Below are 27,879 nucleotides of genomic sequence, written 5' to 3'. Positions count from 1 at the left end.
CACTAAATCCTGTCCCACTGCAAACAACAAACACATGCATATGAGATGCATGACGCATGAATGCACTTTATAACTACATCACTCTGTCCATACCAACACCCCACTTTGCTGGGACCTACTCAATTACTTCTCACACACACAATCACACACTCAGGAACAGACGCAGAGTGTGGGCTAGGGGCCTCCTGAGGGTGCTGGTGGGAACGGCTGATTGACCCTGCCTTACCAATCTGCCCAGCTCTCTGCCAGAAAATCAACCAATTAAAAGATGCAGGCGCCATAGCAGCACTGTAGGGGGGGGGGGGAATTGTGGACTGGAATTGTGAGTAGCGGCAGCTGTAGCGTTGATTCGGGAAGCAGCTGTGAGGAGCTGACCTGATAAAGCTCTGTCTCTCTCTACTATTCTTCAGTTTACTATCTTTAACCTATTTCTCTTCAGACCTTGCATGCATTGGCCTCCTAAATTGGGTCAAGATGAAGACAGAGTTAGATAGATGGAGCAACCACAAGTCAATTTGATCAACAGGACAGAAGAACACATATAAAATAACTACACATTTTCTCCAAGGTCCTGACAAAATACTTTTGGCAGCTGACGGCTGAAATTGAACTAATGTGGGTTTCTCTTCGGACTAGAGTGCCTTGTATGTTAAAAATGTGACCTGGTCTATCAAAATCAGTCACATCGACCCGGAACAGTCAGCAGCTTATTGTTGGTGGAGATCCATCTATTGTACCGATTTTAAGCCTGAGCATTGAGGAAGGTGGATGTTTATTTTACTCGGATGAGGGAAAGTGCAGCGGGAAGTTTGTAGCCCCTTGCCGTGGCATTGTCAGCCTTTCACTCATTATTTTACAGAAGTGTAGGGAGGGATGGGGAAGCAATGCTGATCAGATTGAGAGAAGACGATGATCGCTAAAGTTAACAGCCTGTCTTTAAAAATGTATTTATCGTCTGAATAGGGCAATACAAGTTTGACATTCTAAGAAACCAAGACTTGATTTAGAAAACCAAAACCCTCAAATTACCAAAACACACGTTTTTCAAATCCACCATTATCTCAGAATGCGCCGTTGTGAAATCCGACTGATTGACAGAGCAGGTCACATATGCACTGGAAATGTCTGCAGGATAATATATATGAATCATCCTGGCACCCAAAATAATTTTATTTCGAGAGACTGACCCAGATTATTTGCCTGTAAAAATGCTTTCCAGAACAGAGAATCCAGGGCATTGTGGTGTGAGGTTCTTCTGAGGAACACGGTGCTGTATTTTTATCAGCCTCTCCTGCTCACCCTCACTAGCACAGAGGATTCTTACAGTAATGGGAGGTTATAAATAAACCTTAATTTCATTGCATACCATCAAAACTGCTTTTCAGAATGAATGATGGTAATCAGATGACAATCAGAAATGTAGAAGCCCGGCTTTCACTTACATATGTTGGGAGAACTCAGGCGCCTCATCGTTGACGTTTACCATTCGAATCCGTACGGTGGTTGTACCGGTGCGAGGAACCTCCCCCTTGTCGATCGCCATCACTACGAACTCGTACAGGTGGTTGGGCCTCTCGAAGTCCAGAGGCCCCGCAGGGAAGATGGTCCCATGGGGGGAGATGGTGAAGTCTGGACTCAGGGTGTAGTAGGTCAACTCTGCGTTCTCCTCGGAGTCACAGTCACTGGCTGACACTAAAGAGGAAGACATAGAAAAATAGAAACTTAAGTTAGATGGACCAAACAAAGATAAAAACAAGGAACCATAGCTCGAGACTTTCTATTCTCTAAGGAGTACAGAGCTGGATCTATGTGATGCACTTTCTAATGCCACCACCATTTCTCTGGTGGTATAATCAAACTAAACGCAGTCATGACAAGTTTATGAAAGCAAGGTTGCTATCTTTGATCACGGTAAATTGATGAATGTAATCTAAATGCGCATGGCTGGAATTCAGTTTAAAAAAAGCTTAGAATTGGTTAGGACATAGACTCCGGGAGAAATTGACCACTTTTTTTTTCAATCTACAAATGAAGGAGACCAAAAACGCTGTGTAGTAGAAATACTAATACAGCCACACTGTTCAGACTTTAATACCTTGTGATCAATCCAATCAAGTCTTGAGTCAGACAAAGTTCTCCAATCAGAATATGTCTGAGTTTCAGAAAAACAGAACAATTGTAAAAGTTCAATGTTTACAGCCTGAGAATTTTCTGGAAGATAATCGAAGTAAAAATAACTCTGTAGAGTAGAGAAGGGATACTTTATAATCTGGGCTGAATTTGCCTGAAAAGGTTTCTCAAATGAATACATGTTAGCTAATGTTTAGCAACCTTTTAAATACTTCATTTCCAAATGAACCAGGTTGTACTTGATTTTCTAGACATATTTCTCAATTTAGGCTGAACAGAATACAGAGTTCAAAGATAAAATCCAAAACAATCATACACAAGCAATAGTTACCACGTGACAAGTAATTCCCTATATGTGTCTAATTTAATTGAACAATACATGAAGGCAAGGGCTGATAACACAATGCTTCATCAAAATGTGTTAAAACATTTTCTCTGCGACCCTCTTTTGGAAAGGTTATAAGTGGTATCAGAAGCTCGCAATTTGCAACCATCACACTAATTATGCACATTGATTTAAGCCATTGTGAAATATAAGAACAGTAGCTGAGTCATAACCAGAATCTGAAGTACAATCTGCAAAATGTTTTACTTGATTGTTTGTATTTGAGCAAAGGACATCAACATTAGCACAGTGCCAACGTATCTGTTCCTTCTCATGCTGTGTGAGAGTGAGATTGTAGAGGAAGTGATGCTCCCACGGATTCCATATCTCAAGAGGAGTAAGTGTTATTTGAACAGCATGAAAAATAAGTCATACTGCAACATTTCTGTTTTCGCATTACACATCGGGAATCTATGGAGCCAGGAGCCGCTCGACCGCACATTGATTGCTTTGCTAAAACTGAAAAGATCAACAAGGGATATGAATAAGCATATAACAAGTCATTTCGGCATTAAACTCAATTCTTCAATTCAGCTTACATTGCATTTGGCACACAAACACACACATATATCAATGCTTGCTCCATTTAATAAACTTCTTCAGCCTTTAGAGAACTTACTCACTTCGAATTAATTATTTTAACACAATCTCTACAAAACAAAATGATATTAGCTTATTAAAACAGTGTGTGCAAACTCTGTTTCTATCCACATCATTTATTTTCCTTAATTATTTCAGTATGCGGCCAATTTTATTTGAAATGTAAAAAAGATTAATTGATTTTATGAATTGTTGACGCTGGCCTCCAGTCTTTCATCATACTGAACAACCATCAAATTAAAAAGATCCCCCTCCACGAGCTGCGAGATGAAAGCGACTTAAACTGCACATTTGAATTGCAACAAAGAAGAGCCTCCTGTTAGAACAAATTGGAACACAAATGAAATTCAGGTTGAGAATAGATTAGTCAGAACGTGAATGCTTTCACACACCTAACATGTATCCTGGTTGTGGAACTGGAATAATCTAGTTTATTCTGTTTAACTAGCCATGCCATTCCAGCATTTAGACCAGGGGTGCCCAACCTTTTTTGAACCGAGAGCTACTTTTAAAGTTGCCAGTCTGCCGAGATCTACCAGTCCAAATAGAGAGGCGTAGCCATTACTGACAGCCTACTACCAGGTAAATACACACTTCTACTTGTATAAAACTGACCTTTGTACGATTAATACTTCATAAAATACTGCAGATCCTTTATCTTACCTCTTTCTAATCTACACACATACAAGTAACCCTCGGTGGACGCGCCGGCGCGTCCAGGTGCGCATAATTTTCCGTAATTAATCATATATTTTCGATTATAAAGAGTAGAAATATGATTCAGATATCCGCGGAATCGCTGGAAGAGTAGCTTTCCAGCGGTATCTCATGGGAGACTGTAACCAGGGCTGCTTCTCAGGTCGATTAAATGAAATCCTTGCTTCCCTCACTTGCGTCGTTTCCCTGCGTTTAGTCCCTCCCACCAGGGAAGCATGGAGGGACGCAAGGAAACCACGAGAAGCAGGGACATGAGTTTTAAGAGCAATGGGACGTCCTTTCCTCCGGAGCGTCACGTGAAGCGACGTCTGTTTGTGATGACGCTGCACAGCTGATCGTCTGACAGCAGCCAGCTCTGTCCCCGTTATTTCCACACACACCCCCGCCTCTGTTAGTACACATTTACTGACACAAACATTTGTATCATCTGTTGTAGATCCCAATAAATAAAATAAAATAAGAACTCATTCTCAAAAAAGATAAACGCCATTCTTAAAATGTATAAACGAACAATAGTTTGATTAATATTGATTAGAGTACACAAAATAAATACAATAATTGAGAGAAGAAAAAGAGATATGTTATCTATCAAAACCCAGTTAGATTAACATTCATTGGATTGCACACTTTGTTTGTTTGTTTGTTTGTTTGTTTGTGTGGAGCACATTAACATTTTAATAGCACTTAATGACTGACTGAATGGAAATGACAATAAATGTAAAACGAAAAAAGCGATCATGAAAATGTTTCCAACAAATGAATAAAATGATTTTTGACCACTTTGTTGTTCAGATATATCACATATTTGTAACTAAATGAAACAGGAATTGAAACAAAACACGGTATAAACTGAGGAGTGACTCCCGTGAGGTTCATGTATTTTCTTCACTCCACTGGAAAACGGCTCTCATGTCAAGAAGCATGAGATCAGTGCATGCACTGCATCGTCCAATCAGTGAGAGATACACAGTAAGGGGGCGGGGCGAGTATCTGAGGATTTCATCGGAGGATGGTCTGGTGGTTCCTCGATTATCGCTCCTCCATTATCGCTCCTCGCTCCTCGCTCCTCGGTCCTCCGGCAGAAATAAGAGCCATGGGACGGTACTCAAGATGGCGCAGGCAAATCAACTTCCGGTGAGACCGAGGACCGAGGAGCGAGGAAATTAAAATAGTCGACCTGAGAAGCAGCCCAGGGCTATTAACTATTTTAATTTCGCTTTTTTCGTTTTACATTTTCATTTATTGTCATTTCCATTCAGTCAGTCATTAAGTGCTATTAAAATGTTAATGTGCTACATATCCACACAAACACACAAAGTGTGCAATCCAATGAATGTTAATCTAACTGGGTTTTGATAGATAACATATCTCTTTTTCTTCTCTCAATTATTTTATTTCTTTTGTGCACTCTAATCAATATTAATCAAACTATTGTTCGTTTATACATTTTAAGAATGGCGTTATCTTTTTTGAGAATGAGTTCTTATTTTATTTTATTTATTGGGATCTACAACAGATGATACAAATGTTTGTGTCAGTAAATGTGCACTAACAGAGGCGGGGGTGTGTGTGGAAATAACGGGGACAGAGCTGGCTGCTGTCAGACGATCAGCTGTGCACCGTCATCACAAACGGACGTCGCTTCACGTGACGCTCCGGAGGAAAGGACGTCCCATTGCTCTTAAAACTCATTTCCCTGCTTCTCGTGGTTTCCTTGCGTCCCTCCATGCTTCCCTGGTGGGAGGGACTAAACGCAGGGAAACGACGCAAGTGAGGGAAGCAAGGATTTCATTTAATCGACCTGAGAAGCAGCCCAGGGCACAGCAGCCAATATGGCCACTCAAAGCAGCTTGACTTTACACTGTGTGGGATTGGTGGATTCGTGTGTCCGTCAAGGAATTCTCGGCCGGCAGCCATGATGGTCTGAAATGACCAATGGACATCGAGAAATCACTAAGGACCTACCCACCAAGTAAAGAAAATGTAAACCACGTGTCTCCCATCAGTTTACGTCTGTGAGGAGAGAGAGAGAGACAGAGAAAATGGCTAAAAAAAACGTTGCCGTTGCCGACTTCGCTAGAGATTTATTTCGCTAGCAGCAGTGAAGATAGAGCCTCAGAACCTGAAGTCTTCGACTCTTCTGAAGAAGAAGAACACAAAGACAACAACAAGGATCCATTTGGACATGGGTAAGTGTAAATATTACAGTAATAGTGTACTGGCAATGTGTGGGGAATACCGCGAAAATGAACAATAGGTTTATTGATATATATTTTGTATCGATAGTCATGAACTTTTTATTGGACAAAATAGACTCCATTAGCAAACGTTTACTCTGTGTTAACGTTATTTTGGTGTGTAAAAGTGAGATTACATGTGTAGAGGATTACATTAATCATTTATTCGTCCCACAACGGAGACATTTACAGTGACATGTTTTTGCCATCGATTATTTTATCATACTGTTCTGTACAGATGAGACTTTGTCATAGATGTATTTATATGTGTGCCTGTTATTATGTTACCGTCCTGTACAGATGAGACTTTGTAATCAGATGTAGCCTATGTATATGTGTGTCTGTGATTTTATACTGAATGTAAAGTAACTGGAAATACCTGTGTGTGTGTGTGTGTGTGTGTGTGTGTGTGTGTGTGTGTGTGTGTGTGTGTGTGTGTGTGTGTGTGTGTGTGTGTGTGTGTGTGTGTTTGTGTGTGTGTGTGTGTGTGCGTATGTGTGACTCCTTCTCCAACCTCCCAAACATTCTTTTTATGTGTGCATTGTTATTTGTGCTTGAGCAACATTTTACTTGAACTTTATTTCAATGAAATTAGTTGTAATTATTGTCCTACATTTTAATTTGTTTTACAGAGATGTTTCACAGCTGCCTGGGCCTAGTGGCCCACAGGCGGCTTTTATCCAGCAGCCAGAACATCCATCTGTGCCTGCCCCCAGGTCAAGATCTACCGTGGCTCAAGGGCCTTCACCAGAGCCATCACCACCAAGGACCAGCAGACCAGCATCACTACAGCTGCCTCCACCTCCATCTGCGGCTGCCACCAGGTCAAGATACACCTCAGCACAAAGGCTCCACCACAGCCATCACCTTCAACCCAGCCAGCAAGGAGGTCTCGTATAGCACTTGTACCCCCCACCTACACAGCAGCCCATGCACCATCACCCCCATCTTCACAGCAGCCAGACCCACTGTCTTGGAAGACAGACAAAGACCTTGACACTGTCTTGACATTTATAATGGATAGTTGGTTGAAAGTTCTGATGTTCAATATTGTAAATAGTTAGATTTTCCAGTTTCTTATATTTATATAAATAGTTGGTTGAAAAAAACATATTTATAATAAATTGTTGGTTGAAAAAAAAGGTTGAATTCTCAATTTGTATTTGTACACATCACATGAACCTTGGTATGTAATATGAAGTCATTATTCAGTCCTAATGTATCTCAGTCCCTGCTGTGGGGAAAGTAGAGTGATAAACATCTATTTTACTCAAAATTCGAATTTAATTTTTTTCATTTTAGACATGAATAACACATTTATATACAGTGTAATTCAAATATTTCACTGCTTTTGTGATCCTAGGACTTTGGCAACCAAATTTAAAACACCATAACAATTCGATCACATGAGTAAATTTGTGTTTTCACAAAAGTTTTGAAGATTTTCCGAAAATCAGATGTCACATTTTAAGCTTTTGAGCTACTTATCTCATCAAACAGTGCTCTAAGGTGAGTAATATGCATATATAGCAATACCAGAGATTGTCCTGAACATTTTGATATGTAACACATGGGGTGCCATGTTAGAGGAAATACATTTAAAAGGTGATTTAAGAAAAAATCGAGAAAATACCCTTAGACTCCAGAGGGTTAACTGAAGTCACACAACAGTGTTGATTTGGAGTTTATTCACACGTCACATACTACAGTGGGTAATGTATTCAAGAAACATTGAACAGTGCTGCCACATATGACACAGGAAAAAAGAAAAGACTCTGAACCCTTTCTTTGCCATTATATACAGATATTGTTGCTACAAAAGTATAAATGAGGCTTACTAATAAGACAACTGAGATCTGAAGCTACACAGGAATCTGCTGCCAAAGTGCAATAAAAAAGACAAAATTAATAGAATCAAACCCTTTTTTTGTTGAATTTTAGTAGATTATAAAAATAAATGCCTTTAAAATAGGATGCAAGCAACACTAGTTTCTTAACCTGAATTGATAATAGACTATAATCAATTTAAGTTTGCATTCTTATACCATTTTGTACAATAATTATAATGAATAAGTTCAAACAAACTCAAACTTACAGCTGATTAATAACGGTATCCAACTTGAGTTTTTATTGTATCAAAAACCTGTTGAAATGCTTCTGTTATTTTTACTGTCCCCCAAAAGCGCGTCGTTGTTGTTAGGCCTGGTGAAAATGGACTGCTGTGCATTTAGCTGTCCTTTCAGGTCCCTCCCCTTTTGGAGCGTAGGGCAGAATTAGGAGGGAATTCCGGTGTAGGTACTAGGGCTGCTTCTCAGCTGGACTATTTTCATTTCCTCGCTCCTCAGTCCTCGGTCTCACCGGAAGTTGATTTGCCTGCGCCATCTTGAGTACCGTCCCATGGCTCTTATTTCTGCCGGAGGACCGAGGATCGAGGAGCGAGGAGCGAGGAGCGATCATGGAGGAGCGATAACCGAGGAACCACCAGACCATCCTCCGATGAAATCCTCAGATACTCGCCCCGCCCCCTTACTGTGTATCGCTCACTGATTGGACGATGCAGTGCATGCACTGATCTCATGCTTCTTGACATGAGAGCCGTTTCCCAGCGGAGTGAAGAAAACACATGAACCTCACGGGAGTCACTCCTCAGTTTATACCGTGTTTTGCTTCAATTCCTGTTTCATTTAGTTACAAATATGTGATATATCTGAACAACAAAGTGGTCAAAAATCATTTTATTCATTTGTTGGAAACATTTTCATGATGCTTTTTTCGTTTTACATTTATTGTCATTTCCATTCAGTCAGTCATTAAGTGCTATTAAAATGTTAATGTGCTCCACACAAACAAACAAACAAACAAAGTGTGCAATCCAATGAATGTTAATCTAACTGGGTTTTGATAGATAACATATCTCTTTTTCTTCTCTCAATTATTTTATTTATTTTGTGCACTCTAATCAATATTAATCAAACTATTGTTCGTTTATACATTTTAAGAATGGCGTTTATCTTTTTTGAGAATGAGTTCTTATTTTATTTTATTTATTGGGATCTACAACAGATGATACAAATGTTTGTGTCAGTAAATGTGTACTAACAGAGGCGGGGGTGTGTGTGGAAATAACGGGGACAGAGCTGCTGTCAGACGATCAGCTGTGCAGCGTCATCACAAACGGACGTCGCTTCACGTGACGCTCCGGAGGAAAGGACGTCCCATTGCTCTTAAAACTCATGTCCCTGCTTCTCGTGGTTTCCTTGCGTCCCTCCATGCTTCCCTGGTGGGAGGGACTAAACGCAGGGAAACGACGCAAGTGAGGGAAGCAAGGATTTCATTTAATCGACCTGAGAAGCAGCCCATATCTGCACGGCCTACCAGATTAGCACGGGGTCCGTTACGCTTACTAATGACGTCACACATTGGCTGTACGGCAACCCAAGAGGACATTTTACACGGCCAAATTCCGCAAAGAATATTAAAAAATAACAATCGACAGTGATTGATTGATTGAAAAGTTTATTAACAGCTTGTATATTGGGTACAGTACAGTACAGCTCAAAACATACAATTGTTAAGGGGATGCAGACCAGAGAAAGACTTTCGTCTTGTTTACATCAGGGTCCCCCATTTCCAATTCATCATGTCATTTAAGACATATAAGACATATTTGACATACAGATGGCTTATTTACAATTTACATACAGGTGTTTTTTTACATACAGATTGCTTATTTACAATTTACATACAGGTGGTTTTTTACATACAGATTGCTTATTTACAATTTTCATTTTAGATTTCGTTCTAATACATCCTAACCGGACATTTAAGACATACCAAGTCTACAGATATACAGTTAGTAACAGAGTCTAAAATGTGAGTATATACATAGATGGGGGGGGAAGCTGTCCATTGAACGACAGGTTGAGATTTGTACCATTACCGGGGCCAGTTTTGCAATGCCTCTCCCCCGAAGGTGCTCTTTAAGAGAGGTTTTGAAGGTAAGTATAGTTTTACTTTCCTTTACAGTTGTGGGAAGAGCGTTCCACCTTGATGTGGCATACTTGCGAAACGTGTATTCCCCCTTTTTTGTGCCAAATCTGGGTTTCACATGATTTGTGGAGCTCCCTCTGGTGTTATGATCATGGTATTCCTTGACCTTTGGGAAGAATTTTGACATGAGTGTGAATGTATGTTAGTGGAACTGTGTCAGGAAAGTGAAGTGTTAATTAAGTAATGTTATTGAAGAACTGAAATGTATAAAATTGAAAGTTAATATGTATCATATCCCTCCAAAATGGTATCTGGTGTTGCCATAGCAACAACAACTTCCTGTCAACAGCGTAAACTCCCACAGACAGTACACACGTTCATCCTCTGAACCAGGGCTCGAGCTTAAGGACGTCCCGTCGTCGAAAAAAATAGTGTCGGGGAGGATAACAAATAATTTTGGGACGAATTTGGGACGAGAGTTAAAATAAAAATACCCTGCTAACTCTACTACAAACGGCGCTGAAAATGAAAATGAAACCGACTGCACGTTTTGTGTAGCACAGTTATTAAACCTCCTTGTCAACATAAACACACGCCCAAAACATTTAGCAACCCGCGAAATACACACACACACACACACACACACACACACACACACACACACACACACACACACACACACACACACACTGTACGTGGCTACAGCTGTGCCGCTGGCTGTCAGCCAGCCACACAGCTGGCTGTGCCCGCGAATTCCTGGCCCGCAAATTTGCGGGTCTAGCTATGTACTGAGTGTGTGTATTTCGCGGGTTGAGTGATGTACAATGGCATCCCGTGGAGGAATTCTGAAATGTTTTACCGTTAATCACAAAAACGCACAGCAGAACCAGACCCTGGAGCGCCGGCCTCTTTATTTACTTACTCCTCTTCTTCCCCTATGGGTAATAAGGCTGAGAAGAGAACCCTCCATCGTATTTAGTCCTTAGCAATATGCTGCGCCTCTCCCCATGTAGGGATGGGTACCGAGCCCCGGTATTAAACGGACCCCGGGCCGGAATTATTAAAGACAGTGGTAACGTTAAGCTCCGACGTTATCAGACTTTTTGTCGGTACTGGGGACATTTAAAAAATATATGTCATATGTATTATTGCTACATACACATTATATCGCAGTTTTAGTTTCGCCAACTCCGTTTCTAATATGCAATAAGACTACAACATGCGTCTATGATGTATTTTCGAGCTTTCCAATCCAGACGAGATCTCTCTCTCCCGTCTGTATGCGAGGGGGCGGGGCCGTTTGTAAAGGTCTCCTGACTGTGTTACAGACTGTCATCCTGGTTAGTGGTTACTCTGGGTTCTGTCTTCAGGACAGAGTGTTGGATTTTTTTGTTAATTGGATGGGACTTGATTGGATTAAATATTAGAGTAATTTTCTCGTTTATGTGTGTGTTTAAATATATTTGGCCTTGTTTATGTGATTGAATGATTTACTCAAATAAAAAGGTTGATGAATTATCATCTAATGATTTGTATGATGTTTTATTTATGTTAAAGGTCACTTTGAATGATTTTAACTAATGATAATGTAGAAAAACTAACATTTTAAATTCGGGACGGTCCACATTAATTTCGGGACGGCTTGGATTGTATTTCGGGACGGTTCCGGGAGGATGGTGAAAAAAGTTAGTCGAGAGCCCTGCTCTGAACGTATGTACTGTCTGTTCAAAAAACTGCAGGAACCCAGAACACAGACAAAAAAACATAACCCCCTTCACATCTCAACTATTGTAAATGTTACGGGTCCCTGATGTGACCACAGTAGCAGTGATGATAACTGTATTAAGCAGGTGAAACAGGAGCTGTTGACAGGAAGTTGCTATGGAAACAACATGCCGGTATCTGATATCATAGAGACGGAGAAAGTAAAGAATAAAGTGTATGTTTAAATGTTACAGTAGCACCCCCCAATAAATTATAAATCATCAGTAAAGTCTACGACCATATTTCGGAGGGATATGATATTAACTTTCAATTTTATGCATTTCAGTTCTTCAATAACATTACTTAATTATCACTTCACTTTCCTGACACAGTTCCACTAACATACATTCACTGTCGATTGTTATTTTTTAATATTCTTTGCGGAATTTGGCCGTGTAAAATGTCCTCTTGGGTTGCCGTACAGCCAATGCGTGACGTCATTACGGCCCGTCCACACAGCGGCGTGCGTTGACGCTTGCCGGCGGGCGTGTCTGACACTCGACCAACAACCAATCACATGAATCTCCCGCCCCTGACACACAAGCAGCGGTTTGATTGGATAGAGCTTGTACTGGCATATGATTCGATTGGCTGACGCTTCTGCCGAGGCGTCAAAAGTTGAACATTGCTCAACTTTTGCCGCCAGCAACGCTCCACGTCGCTTCCCACGATGCAGTTCGGCTAAAAGTGACGTCACCCCATTCAAAGTGAATGGGCAGAAGCGTTGGAAGCTTCAACGCACGCCGCTGTGTGGACGGGCCGTTAGTAAGCGTAACGGACCCCGTGCTAATCTGGTATAGGCCGTGCAGATATGGTACCTACACCGTCTCGTAGCGTTTGTGCACTGTTTTGAAATGCCGCTCCTAAATTACCCTTCTTCGATAAAGCCACGCTCGCATTGCAGATGAGACAGATGGACTTTGGAATAGATACAAAAATAATCATCCTCCCACTCGGAGTGAAAATTATATATTTTGGGCTTTTTTGCTTCTGCCATAATTGCGGTCTTGTGTGTGTGCGGACTGTCACTCCTGTTGACACGGACAACGTCAGCGAAATAGTGCCCACTGCCCACCAGCAACACACATGAGGTCACGCCGGCCAATCACAAAGCTTTGATGCGTTCAAGTGCATTATTCTGGCACAGGAAGATTATGTTATAGGACATTAACGATAAAACAGAATATTGTTGTTCTATTTTTAGACACATCTCGCGATCGACTGGTTGGGCACCCCTGATTTGGACCAAGCTTTAATCAAACAAAAACTCCTATCCGATTGAAAACATTCACTGAAATGAATTCCTATTCAAATTGCTAACAGCTTGGTTTTTAAGTATATTTCTCCAAGACCGTCAGTCAACAAAACTGTCCCAAGAACAAGTTCGCTCCCTCCTTGCTAGACTACCTGCCAGAGTCGCTGACCTCTGCAGCTTACCCAGAATGCATCAGCCCGACTGGTCTACAACCTCCCTAAGTTATCCAACTGTTCCTCCGCTTCCTTCACTGGCTGCAAGAATCTGCTTCAAGACACTGGTAATGGCTTACCGCGCTGTTAAGGGATCTGGTCCTTCCTACATCCAGGAAATGGTTAAACCAAACACTCCAGCACGTGAACTTCGCTCTACATCAGCCAATCGGCTCGCTTCTCCCACACTGGGAGTTGGACCATGGTTCCCCTCAACAAAACATGGCTGCTTGCTATCCTGGCTCCAAACTGGTGGAATTAGCTCCCCATCAGGACAGCAGAAGGTCTACATATATTCCATAGAAAACCGAAAACCTGGCTGTTTGGCTTGGTCATTAAACCTGACATAAAAAAGATGTAGGACTTACAAGGTTTAGCCAATTTTAAGCTAATGGTTTGGCTTACTTAAAGGTGGGGTATGTCATTTATTTCAGAAACACTTTTTGTTATATTCCATGGAATGCTCTTAACATCCCGATAGCAATGAATACATTAAATGCTTTGACAATAAATACATAATCAAATGTCATCTGTGGAAGCCGTAGCGCTGTAAAAAGCCGGCCCGGCTAACATAACTGGATGGCCTACCTGCCTGTCAGCCTTCCATCTGTGCACACAACTTATCTCTTGCCCTCATTGGTCATGTGCGCGTTCGTGTGTGTTGGAGGAGGGGTATTTTCAAATTATAGTGCACTCGAGCTGGTTTCTCCAAAATTACCTACCCTACCTTTAAGGAGTATCTGCATTTTTCTTGCTGTTCTGAGTTTGTATGTTTGTTGTTTATTGCACTTATTGTAAGTTGCTTTGTATAAAAGCTTCAGCTAGATGATATGTGATCTAACGATGAAATGGCTTCATGTTTACTGTAATTGGTTACTTTGTATTTAGCAGTGGCGAGCCGTGACTTTTAGACCTAGGCCCTCTGACCCCCACCCCCGCCCGAAAAAAAAGAGTTATTACATCACAGTGTATACTTCAGTAGAATATACGCTGTGATGCAACAGCCCGGGGTGCAAAATGCATCAATGACAGCGACCCTCTACCACACAAAACAACACCTGTAAATAACCGAATTTGTGTTTTTTGAAATTGAAAAGGATATTGCATTGTGTTTGTTACTTTCGTTGAAGTTGTATATATGTCTTAAATGTAATTTGGCATGCTTTTATTTTGAAGGTGAGTTTACGCTGTTGACAGGAAGTTGTTGTTGCTTGTTTGGAAATGTTATTTTAAATACATTTAAATCAAGTTATTTTGGTAAAACTAATGAAAAATATAACTAAACAAATATTTAAATTATAATTATTTTTTTTATGTTTTTAAATATTATTTTGTAGAATATCTTAAAAAAAGACTAGAAATAATAATAGCCAACACAATGGTCCTTGTCTCTGACTACATCTCGGAGGCAGCACAGGAAACAGAAAAAGGATCACTCATCAGTACTGCAACTTTAGTTTACTTTCCGTCTGTTTGGTAAAAACCACACAATGGCCTTGTTTTTACGTTTTAACATCATATGTGCCGTATAATAACAAAACAGATTATTTTCTGTAGTGGAAAATGACTGACTGTGTGTGTTCTCTAGTTGCTGGCTCTCAATTTGTATTTCAGGTGACATTTTCATCAGCCTGATAAACCACACCTGAGAGGCTTGGATCCAATACCATCCCACAGTGTCTTAGACTCTTCCTTTGCTCAGCTTCTGTTATATGTGATGCACACTTTCACACACCCATACATTACTGGTTACTGACTTTCACGTTTGTTTTAGGGTTTGTTAAGTTTGTTATATTGTTAATAAATGTTTGTTGTTACATTGTCGGGTCTCCCATATTTGTTGCAAGCCGGCCTGTAACATATGGGGCCTTTTCCAGGATTGAAACAACGACTTCAAGTCACAAAACTGTCTATGCATTCTTGCCAAAAAATATATCTTTAATATCTCACAATCGCACAAATTGACCTTTAAACAAACTGCATGAAAATGTGTAAAGATGCAAGCAGCACAAGAGGGGATGATGGGATGACAGGGTATATATTAAAGCTTACGGTACGTGACTACATTTCTAACACTATGTTATTCAAACAAAGCTACAGCTGCTTGTTGATGAACTGGAATTATCCCAAATGACAGATGGAAAAAAACAATGTAATGCATTGTCAACACTTTAAGCAGGATGGATGCTTCACCATTAAATTGCAATGAGTGTTCATTTACAGCTGCGGAGTAGCTCCTATGTATGCATTATATCGAACAAGTGCAATGCACCAAACTGTTTTAAATCATGTGTGGAAATGGGGATTTTTGTCCAGAATTGGCCACACTTAATGTCACAAATGCTGGTTTTGATAATATCTGTTATCTAGATTTATGTTCGGATTTGCAAGCTGGATGAAGTGAATTCACGTGTTACCCTGCACTACAGTCCAGTTTACAAGGATTGGCATTTCCTTGATTGCAACTGAAATGCAGCCGTTTGCTGCCGTGAAGTGATGAACAACCTCTCATCCAATGACGATTGGAAGGAAATGGACTGCAGTACGAGTGTCCAATACCATGCAGCGGCCAAACACAAGTCACATATGACTCAATATTTAATTTAGTAAGTACAGATTTGTTCTCTTCCGAGCGCTGTTTGAGAATGTATTCATCAGCAAGTCCCTCTGTAATCTTGAATCAGCATTGTGGTGCTGGCATCACTACATTTCTGGCTGCATCCCCCATGTCTGTCTGGATGGAATATAACGATTTTGTACTGAAGATGGAAACGGCAGGAGCCTCACATCTCTATGGAAAGCCAGATAATTGGCTTGCTTGATGCTCTGCAGTTTTTTTTTTTTATAACCCAGGCGAAGTAAACATTTGTCCACTCTCACGATAGAACTGATTATGGGATTACTAGCACATGATTTAGCAAAACGATGCTGGATGCCCATTTCTCCCGGCTCATTTCATTTAATACTGTGACCTCTAACCCGTTTAATCACGTAAGAGGGGGGGAAAAAACATGTCTTTATTTCAGGAGGCTGGGCAGTTCAGCTTCAGGTGGACTCGGATCGGGTAGAATTAATTATATGTATTCTAACAGGCATTTAAGCATCTTTGTTGTAAGGATTTTTTTTATTTAATGAGAAAAACACGAGTTTGTTTTGCAAAGGCACCCCCTCGTGTTAGCAATTTCCCACCTCACCGAGTTTAAAAGCTAATTGCCCATGTTTAAATTTGAAAAAGGGAAACACTGGAAAGGTTTTCGATACAGTTTCAGATATTACAATAAACAGTCAATGCAAGACACAATGACTTTTTATTTGTATTATTGTATTATTACTATCATTATTTATTTTGCCAAACACAGGTATAGATAAGGGGAAGTTGTCGCTCAGTGCGTTAGTTCGGATCAGGGGGACACTGGTTGAAATCCCGCTGCAGTCAGCATGCCGCTGTGTCCCTGGGGAAGATACTTCACCCCAGATCGCTCTTGTGGGGACTGTCCACAGTATTAAATGTATATAAGTTGTTTTGGATAAAAGCGTCTAACAAGTGACATGTAATGTAATGTACTCACAAACGTGTGGACAGCTCTAATGCACTACAGGTGTATGGGTGCACAGCGCACACACACACTAACACACACTCACACACACAGCGGGGTGGATCTTCTCGCCTCCCTTGGTACACCTGTTGATGGAAGCCTGCTGAGCGCCTGCTGAGCCTCCTACAGCATACACCTCGCTCCCTCACACACTCATTCACTTTCTACCTCACTCAGTACCATTTACAAGCTGTTGGTTCTGCTTTTCAGTAATGACAATGTAGCAAACACTTGCAATGTCACAATGTTGGTGGTGCAATGAACCCTTATCATTTATAATTCTTAAAAATAAAAAAAATAGCACATGGACTGATGTTGTCTTTAGCCACGTCATCGGCAGGGCTCTGCGGTATGGATTATCAAAATATTTGTTATGAAATTCCATAAAGTTTACTTATTACAACGTTGATGATGCCCTTAGATTTCAGTGCCATCATCAAGTCAAATATCAATGTGTCTCATACTTTGGTTTGTTATCGAATTCATGCAGAACTAAAGACATTGCAATCAGCCTCAGCAATACTCAGTAGCGTGGCGTGGGGAAAAAATTAGGGGAAGCCAATAATACGTCCTTTCTTTTGGGTCGGGGGTGTGGTGGTCAATGTAATAACGTAACCAGATGAGTGATTACAGCACCCGGTATCATTTTACACACATTTGTATCATACAGATGCAGGACTTACACACGCCTGTTATCTATCTAACCGACAGGTCCGCACGCACTCTCCAGCCCAAACTCTAATAAGCATTCATTCACAAACTAAATCAGGAGACCTTTAACGTTCTACGTCCGATTCGCTCCTTTGTTCCTCGCTGTACACAGCTCCAGTTTGGGCATTGGCCTGTCATCAGATTGTATTTGTTGTTGCTGCTGTAGCGGAAGTTTAGTACAATTATTTTTTGATTAAATACTCCAAATCTCCACCCTCCATAATTTCACTTGCTTCAGTTGCTTGCTACTTTCTAACGGCGGTGAGAGTGGTGCAGTGACGCTATCTATCTTCTATCGATTAGATTTATGATTCGAAAATTATAAAAGTAGGGTAGACATTGCATTTATCTAACAGGTTCGTTTTCCACTGACCTTATTTCGAGCTATTTTCCTAAATCCTATGGAGAAATCCCGTTGCTTTTTTGTCGAGGGAAACATGAGGGAAACCGAGCGCAGCTTACTTCCGGATTTTAGGACGCGTCACTGCAACACTAAGTTGATGCGATTTGATTGGATTGTGAGGCAATGAAAGCCAGCCGCCTCTGGCTTCCCTTGGCATGGCCCTGACCAATCACAGATTTGCAGGGGCATCACGTGAGCCTCATCTGATTGGTCAATCCCTCAATATCTTTCACCAAGGGAAGCCAGATTCGGCTAGCCTCCTCTCGCAACAGTGAGTGCAATCTACTGTTTCTCCATAACATCTAGAGGGGCGCTGTTTGTTTCACTCTTTGTAAAATACTCAATGAGAATGGGGGAGAGACCATGGATGTATAATAAGAACTGGATACAGCGTGAGTTGCTCAATAGCGCATGATGACAAAATGGCCCAACTTTTGAGAGAGCGAAACGTCACAGATTACCCGGCATGCCTGAGAAGTACCCGTATGTGCGCTCATAGAGCATGCGCAACTTTAACCACGCCGCCCAAAAGGCTCGTTCACATTAAGCACGTGAATTTGCGTACACGTAACAGCACCGCACGTTCATGACAGCATGGTACTGGATTTATATTAACGAGGCGGCAGTTAGCAGCTAGCGGCTAGCTAGTAAATGATGCTAAGTTACACATCAATCGTTATGTACTTTTATATTACGCTGACATCAGGATCTAGTGATATCCAAGCAACAGAGCTTCATTTAGCATGATACTTGTGTGTACTTGTGTACATGAAACCATTTTGTAATATATAAAAATGTAGCCTATATGTTGAAGCCTGTTATGATCAATTGTGAGTTAAAACGTTATCTAAAAAGTAAAGCTGATGATGGATTACTGTGGTGGAGTTAAAATAACAATAGCCTATTTCTTTTTGAAATGTGATGGAGTAAAAGGATAGTAACTATGATTATTCATGTTAAGTAGCCCACAAGTAACTAAAACAATTGCAAGTACAATAAGAAGCTACAGGAACGTTAATCTACGTCGGTAATATTAACTTTATTTAATACAACATTTACGGTACAAGATTTACATCATACAGCCCATGTAGTATAATATTTTACAAATGATGAATTACAGCAAACATGTGCAATATATCCATTATTACAGCTCCGTGGGCAGTAAGGCGATATGGTCCGTTGTTATTGTGCATCCATGGGTAAAGAGAAACTCATGTAGTACTGAACACGTAACATGAACGTGCCGGGCGGCGCGGTCCCGTGGGTTAGATGCGCGTTCATAATGCCGAGGGAAATAACTCTCAGAATAACGTTATTAGCAAATGTTTACAACTTGAGGAACTAATGTTTTTAATAAGGGCTATACAAACGTTCATACTGGGTAGTTTATTTAGTTTTAAAAAAATTATCCAACGAGTTACAGACCACTCTTTCCCAATGTAAGTCAATGGGAAAAAGTGTTTCCGGGCCCAGCAACCAAAAGGAAGTGTAGTACCGCCGTTTGACCAGCACGAATATTCTCATCTGACTCCGGCGCACTTCCTGGGGGCTTGGGAGAGACGGGCCGGCAGCAACACACAGCAGAGGAGAATTATCGAAACAAAACAAAGTGTTTTTATTTATTTATTTAAATTATAACTACAATCCAAAAAAACAGGGGAAGCCTGGCTTCCCTTGGCCTCCGGGAGAAAACGCCACTGGCAATACTACGTGTTTAGTGCTATATGTGGTGGCACATGTTACATGCTAAACATGCTAAACTACACGATGATGAGAATGGCAAATATAATTCCTGCTTAACCTTAGCTTGTTGACCTTCTTAGTGTGTGAGCATGTACGTATGGGTTAGGGTTAGAGTGTTAGGGCCACTGGTGTGGCTGTAGAGTGTAAGGCCTTGTTCAGACTGCCAACCCAAATCTGTTTTTGAAATGATAAAGCTCCATTTCCCATTATTCTGCATTGAAAAGCTTCGTCATCACCAGCAGCTACCTAATTACTGAAGCCTATGTAGTTACCACAGCAACCTATGCAGAGAGGCTGGACACACAAATCCAATCTGATCATTCGCAATTTACAGGGTGGACAGCCTGTCTTAAAGACATTTGAAAGGAATCTTATTTGCCTGAAGGTAGCTTTACTCCTAAAACATACTAAGACGAGGACGGGGAATCTTTGGAACCTCAGGTGAAGTATGTTCAAGCATCTGTTCTGCAGTAACTTTTTGTGTCACACTTTGTTATTGCCCACCATCTTTACTTCCTGTACGAACACCTGCAGTAGTAAACCAGCTGCCATGTAAACCAAGTACTGTGCACACATGAACTACACCTCTATATTATTTTCACGTATCCATCTGTAACTATCACGGCAAATTCAATCGGGTTTCTGGATGTTTAATCAATGTCCCACTGACTTGTGATATATGTTGTTCATTCAACCATGGGTTCTCAGCCTTTTTTTTTAAACTCACAGCCAACCATAATAATAAGGTTGCAGGAGTGTAAGCTGGGCGGCCCAAAACACTCAAACAGAGCGCAGATAGATGGATCTTTCTATTAAGCCTTTTTGCTTTTCATGGTTGAAAAAATAACGTTCGGCCCTATTTCCAAGCCCCAAGTAATTATGAAACATTCAAAGATATCTATATTTAGAACAATTGAGTCATAACACTTAACCCCAAAGTAGACTAAACTGGTATTTGAATATAAATTGGTTGAGTTTCTGCATCAGACATTACGAACAGAGAGTAATTCCGACCAGATACAGGCTCAGTGCGCACCACATGGCAGTAGAAACACGAAGACACAGACTAACATGGCTGCCCAGAGAGGAGAGGGTATGTGTGAGGCAGAGACAGAGATGCACTTCCTCCTCCTCTGTGAAAAGTTGTCTCCACTAAGAGATTTCCACTTTGGGTAAATTGCCAAGGAAATAACAAACTTCCTTATGTTAACCCCAGAATAGAAACAGTGTTTTGAGGTGAAGGGACAGCAGATCTTCTGGCAGCTTGTATATGCCTGCCACAGCCTGAGGGACTCACAATTACCAGAAGATCCACATAGATTGATATAGTATAATAGAATACAAGATGGTAACATTATGTCTTACAATGTACGGCAATCAAATAATTGACTATATCAGTATAATATAAAACCTGCATGTCCGCCACATTACCTATTTAACACATTTAATTAGGTGAGTTGTTGTTATTCTTTTGTGATTATGTGTGTGCTATTATTAATAAATTCGTAAGTGAGCCGGTCATAATGCTGAAAATGACCCCTTCAGGGTGATTTAAGACCCCTACGCTGATCATCTTTTCAACACTATCACCAGTTCGTTGCATATTATCCAGCTTATTACATGGCAACCTATTAAATTAACCAATCGTTTGACACAACACATTGATTTCAACATGGTTTTATAATGTTTTTTTTTATTGTGCTAAGAAAAAATAGTCCATTCTTCTGTGGAAATGGCTGGAACCGCGGCGACAGCAACGTAACTTAAAATGATGGCAGCTTTGATCGAGGTTTTCTGTAACTGTCCAAGTCGGTTCACATTGTCTCTTCCATTAACCAGTCTTTAACCTGTTAAGCCCTGAGCCTGTTTTTCAGGTCTCAGGCTCGAAAATGACATTCTCAGAACAAATGACTATAACTTCACTTCTTAAAAGGGGTAAATTAATAATCTTTTTTCTCAAAGCAATGATAAACCTGTGAGTTGGATGTAGAAAACTCAGAATCAATAGAGATGTTTTTTATTTTAAAGTAGATTCAGATTGAACATAGTAAAACAATGTAAATTATTGTGTCCGTCCAATGAAAAAACATTACTCTTGGTAAAAGCTTTAGGAATCCAAACTATAAAATATAATAAGTACCCTGTATCAAGATTGACGCAAAACAAGTGAAATTTGACCTTTTTAGACAGATTTAGCAAAAAAAACCTCTTCTGGGGCCATTTGGGTGCATTTTCCATATCTCTAGCCCCCCTCGTTCGATTTTGATGATTGACACCTCTTTTTAACCGTTAGAGCCAATATAATCGAGGGGAGGTTCCTAAAATCCATCTAAACATTACCCATTGGTGAGTAGCCTAGAGTGATGCACAGCCAGAATTCCCAAAACCGGAAGCTGTCATACACTCTCGTAGCTATCATAGCAGCTATATATGAAAACTCAGTTTTTGTCATAAATATGACGATGGATTTTCAGTAATCATTTCAAAGTGACACAGAGACGTTGGATTAACCTATGGATTAACCATCAGCAGCGTTTCTATCGCTTTGTATGCCATTGAACACAACTTTTGATCAGAAACAGCAAAGGTAAGACTATTTGCCGTTTTTGCTCTGTAAAGCTACGTCATGTGATGTCTAGGTTTGCTTCCCCTGCCGCGAGTTTTGATCGCACAGTGATGATACCCGGCAGTTTAACTGCCACAGATTCTAGGGGTATTCAACCCATTCTCATAAAAAAACGTGTAATAACTATCTAATATCTAATATAATCTAACTAACTAATAACTATAAATAATATCGATAGCAGCGTCACTAGCAACCACCTTGGTAACAATGAAAACGTTGTATCGACACAATTTCCTGAAGTAATCTTCGTAATAACTAGCAAACTAAAGATCATGTACATCCACTGCACACATAATCTGAAATAACAACTCATATTGCTCGCATCAAATGACATCAAAACGCATTTTAATGGCCAAACTAACTTTAAAATAGGCATTTTACACCGAGAATAAAACGAAGTTCGGACATGTTTTTTTTCTGCAGGGAGACATTTGAAGATCACGTGACATAGACGCCAGCAATTGGAATGAATGGTGAAAAAAAACGTAGGGATCTTACAATTTCAGAGGCGTTTTTGTAGAAATACTACGTCCTACGTTGTGGACCAACGTAGTTATTACACGTTTTTTTATGAGATACATTTTTGAGGTTGAATACCCCTAGAATCTGTGGCAGTTAAGCTGCCGGGTTTAACAGGTCTGGCACTGCCAGAGCCCATACCATGGCCGTGTCTCGTTTCTGAGATTCCCCTCCTCGACTCCTATCCTCGACACTTATGGCGCGTTTCCACTGCAGCGGGTAGCTCGCTTTAAGCGTGCCGAGCCGTGCGGGGCCCGTTTTTGGTTGCGTTTCCACTTGGCCTAGTTTTGGCCCGGGGCTACTTTTTCACCTTTTTTCTGGCCCGACTAAATCGTGGTTCTAGGGCCAGGAACAACCAGGCTGAGTCGGGCTGAGTATGCTAAACTAGAGAGAGAATCGCTGGCAAGGGAGCTGCAACTACAACAAGATTAACATATTTTACCGTGATTTAATTGTAATACACGTTTCTAAATGATGCCGACGTAACAACATACTGATACCGGTTAGTAAAAACCATGAATTAATGCTTTGACAAGTCTGCAGACAGACGGCAGGCGAAAAACCCTTTTAAAATGCGTGTTTTCTAAATGTAGCTTGGCTAAGCTAACGTTATATATGCTCCGACCGTCCACACTCACAACAACGGCCTATACAGACATAAATAAACCAGCGACTGTATTCGCCATGACACAGGCAGTCTGTGGTTTGTACTTGTTTAACTTTTGTCAAGTTTCTGAACAGATATGAGGAGCTGTGAGCTCTGAGTGCTAAGAGCTAACGGCTGTGTTGTTTTTCTGGGGCTCTCATTGAAGATGACGTCACGGCTCCGCCTACACTGCGTTACTATAGTAACTGCCCCAGTTCCTAAACTGTAATGGAAACGCAGCATTAAAGTGAGCCGGCCTAATAAGGCCTAACCAAACCGAGCGAGGCCGAGCGAGGCCGAGCGAGGCCTGCAGTGGAAACGCGTCATTAGTCCCGCCCACAGGAGATGCGAGCGGAGGAGTCGAGGAGGGGAACCGAGGTGAGAGGAGGGGAAGCAGCAGGCGGTTAGAGAAATGAGAACTCCTCTCCTCTGAGCGGTCATTTTAAAGAGACGTCCATTAATGATGACAAGAGGCACAGCAGCCCTCTGTCTGATGGACAGATGTGTTCATGACGACTTATATATTTACTTTGATTCATTGACAGTGCGGTATAATGCGACAATAACAGGCTACAGATGCGGACACACACACACACATATTTATATATATTTATATAAATAATATATACAATTTCAGAATCAAACAAGTATGAGAGCACTCTCATAATAACGTAACACTATCAGAGACTGGATATAACCCCCCCCCTCTCTCTGGTAGCTACAATGAGGACAATACATTACGGGCCAAAAGTTGTATTTACAAGTATTAAAAGTAAGCAGAGGAAACCAAACCAACTGAGACCTGTCCGCACACACTGTACCACACACACCTACACCACACACACACACACACATACAGCTCCTAAAGCATATAATGAGGCTACAGCCGTTGTGTATTTTATTATGTGAAGCACTAAATGGTTTTAGAAAAATATTGACTCTTTGTTTGTAGATATCTACTAAACTAAAGCAAATAAAGAGAGTAATGTAGGCCTGTTATACTGAGTGACAGTGGCGTCACCTGGCCTGGGCATTCGGGGCTTTAGTCCCGAACAGCGTTTCCGCCAGGGGGGCGTCTTGCCGTCATTTGACCCCTTTATTCAGCTCGGGACGCCCTGAACTCGAGCCGAGGGCATCCACAAATATTAATAATTCGAGAGAAGATCGAGAGTTTTTATCGTTTGAAATAACGAAAAGGAAAAAGGACAAGGACATCCCTCTGTTGGACGGGCAAAGGAGTCTGGTGGGATTATTTTCGGAGTATTGAAGATCGTTTCCCCGACATCGAAGGTGCCTGCCACAGGACAACAAAAGAGAGAGAGAGAGAGGAGAGAGAGAGAGAGAGAGAGAGAGAGAGAGAGAGAGAGAGAGAGAGAGAGAGGAGAGAGAGAGAGAGAGAGAGAGAGGGACCGGTGCCAGCAGGGACCGTGTTGTTAGCATCTGCTTAGCTAGCTGCACTAACGGACATAAGGAGCTGTTTGTTCCACAACAAGCTGGAGGAGGGTCCTCTCCTCTCAGACTGAGAGACTCAGGTGAGCTAAAGGACTCTCTGAGTGTTTAGATAGTTCACTTTAGTCCTGCATTCACACCTAATAGTCCGCTTCTCTGGTGCACACCAGACCACAGTTTGTTACATTGTTTCATTTTCCAGAAGGTTCGGTTTGCGTTCACAGGGCAAAACTCAAACGGACTATAAACTTTAAACACAAGTCATGTGCACGGAAATGCTGTTCAACAATTGGTCAGACATTAAGGGGGTAAAAACGCAAATCCCTGCAATTTCTACCGGAGTCTCCACCATGGAGCATCGGCACTTTCGGCAGGTTATTCTCATGTTACTGTTAATCTGGAGATCAACAGACACTAGCGGCCCGCGCATATGATTATATAATCAGACAACGTCCGTTAAAAAACATTATAACACATGAAAGAGATGTTCTGCAGTAAGGAGGGGCGTTTCACCGACGACAGGTGTTCTTACTTTTATGTAGTTGATGGAGCATTTTTACTTTACACGACACTGTTCAACACTTAATTCTGCTTCACTCTTTAAATTAACAACCACGGATGTCTTGAAAGACTCTTTCGCTAAAGATTTTGAAGACATCCGCGTTCTTGTGACATGTAAATACTACGCTTCCTATGTTTTGGTGCAGACTGCGTTCACACCAGCAATGAACCGCTCCAGAGTTCGCAAGCAAGCGCTCCGAGACCACCTCTTTTAACGGACCAGAGTCCGGTTGTTCAGTTCATTTCAGAGGTCCCGGACTGTTTCACACCGACCCAAATGAACCGCACCAAGCGGTTAAACGCACCAGGGTTAGATTCAACCGGACTATAAAAGGCTGGTGTGAATGCACCGTTATCTCAATGGGTCTCAAACGGTTTGGTCACAAATTATTCAAAAGATTATTTCCGCGGCACACCTTATGATCATTATAGTCTATGGCAGTAAAACAAGAATAGAGTTTAAAAGGAGAGTGATTTGTAAAATATCCATAAAGAAAAAGAAAATCTGTTTACAGTTCTGTTTCATATGGGTGTTGAGAGATGTATCTATAGATCTCTTAATGTTGCTCTCAAAGTGCACCAGATTGATGCTTTTAACTTCAATATTTAAAAAAATTCCACTGTAGCGCCGCGGCCGCCGCCACTCTGGGCTAAGCCCCGAATGTTTTCAGGTCCAGGCGACGCCCCTGCTGAGTGATATATATTATACACACTGCTCTGCTTTCTGCATGGACCTCACAGCTGTTCTCTCTGTAAATATCGCATCGCGCTGAGAGCAGTTAATAAAATAATATCCAGGGGATGCATGCAGAGCTATCATTGGCTGAGATAAGTCCGGCCGTGCGTCACGGCTCTTTGAAACATCTCTGTTGCCGGAAATGCATCCACGAAGGAGCCGTGGAGGAACCATCAGTCTATCCTCGGTTAGAGCTCCTCCAGAGAGCCTCCTCCATGCTCGATCCTCTGTCCTCGAAGTGCATTTAGAGAAATGAGATGTCCTTCAACATGGCGCGCTGAAATTCATTTCCGGGTCACTACCGGAGGACCGAGGAGTCGAGGAGTCGAGGAGGGGAAATCTTTGAAATGAGACACGGCCCATGTTCCCTTAAGTGTTTACATCCCGTCTGTCTTCTTCTGCTGTTCCCTTTAGTGTTTAAATCATGTCTTTCTTACTATGCTGATTTATCTGTCCTCCAGCTCTATTTGTCTTTTAACCTTTAACCTTTTAATGAAGGTACACAATTGTGTTGTTTTTAGCCCTAGCTGACATTGATTGGACTTCTTTCTGCGGACTGATATAAACTGCACAGGGTCGTCAGCAACGGTCTGCTATGCTTAGCAATGTTCTGCTATCGAAAAGGTGCAGACCATTAGAATCGAGTATTAATCGAAGCCGTGTTATAACAAATATTTGTTTTATGATGACGGTTAGTTTAGTAAACTGAGAACATGTATCACTACAGAAACGTGTCGTACACTTGGCGCTCATAAACACACATCAACAGTAGAGTGATGTCATAAAAAAAAAGTTTCGTTTCCACAACTATCTGATGTGAACATATTAACCTTTTTTAGAAGGATATACAAATATGAAAACATATTTTAATTAATGTTTCTTTGGTTTGTTATGGCTTAACATGTGAATGTTGCTTTATATTAGAAAATCCAAGTTTCAATAGAACTGGAGAAGTTTCTAAACTACTGCTCCTGTTGTTCTAGTTGCCGTGTGTTGGATTGCTTTTACTTTTGTGTTTGTACTGACTAGATTTATTGCATAAACCTATTGATGTATTTTTATCATGCTGTGCTCCATGGCTGTTCACCGTGTGCTTGTTGTGGGCCTGGTGAGGGCTCTCTGCTAATTGTTTTAGTTGGCATTGATTTTTTCCCCAGTTCTTTTCATATAAAGCATGTCTTTGTTATCTCTCACTCTCAAGTACAATATTGGCCGAGCACATTCTCATGGGTAACAACAACTGGGTAAAAAAACAAAGGACATGAATAATGTCAAAACAAGAAGAAATGTGGCAATTTCAATATATCACTCTTGTGAGCTGATATGAGGTGTGATGTGATTGCCCTTGGTAGGTTCAAGTACAATAAGAAATGCATACTTATATAATATAAAAATGTATATATATCTAAGAGAGCTGGTCTCTTTTGGTAACTTAAGCCATCCTGAGATCACATGACACAAACATAGTTAGAAATAAGTCTCTATTCAAAGGCTATGTTTTCCCATTACTAATGTCCCATTGCTACTAGACAAACCCAATGTTCTTCCATACTTGTAATTATTATGTATTTTGCCTCATATAATTAATTGTGTGCATTC

At 41.0% G+C, this 27,879-nt stretch overlaps 1 protein-coding gene across 1 annotated transcript in view; it reads right to left on the bottom strand.

The window, feature by feature from the left end:
- Positions 1-27,879, bottom strand: part of LOC117551614 (neural-cadherin-like) — a 508,256-nt gene that overhangs the window by 331,286 nt on the left and 149,091 nt on the right. The window contains exon 6 of the mRNA XM_034224543.1: positions 1,443-1,692. Within this exon, the coding sequence (XP_034080434.1) occupies positions 1,443-1,692 (250 nt within the window). The remainder of the gene's footprint in view (positions 1-1,442; positions 1,693-27,879) is intronic.

The sequence above is a fragment of the Gymnodraco acuticeps genome, unplaced genomic scaffold (genome assembly GCF_902827175.1).
Source record: "Gymnodraco acuticeps unplaced genomic scaffold, fGymAcu1.1, whole genome shotgun sequence".
Taxonomy (NCBI): Eukaryota; Metazoa; Chordata; class Actinopteri; order Perciformes; family Bathydraconidae; genus Gymnodraco; species Gymnodraco acuticeps.
Note: the sequence above shows the minus strand (reverse complement) of the source record. Positions and strands in the feature narration are given on the sequence as shown.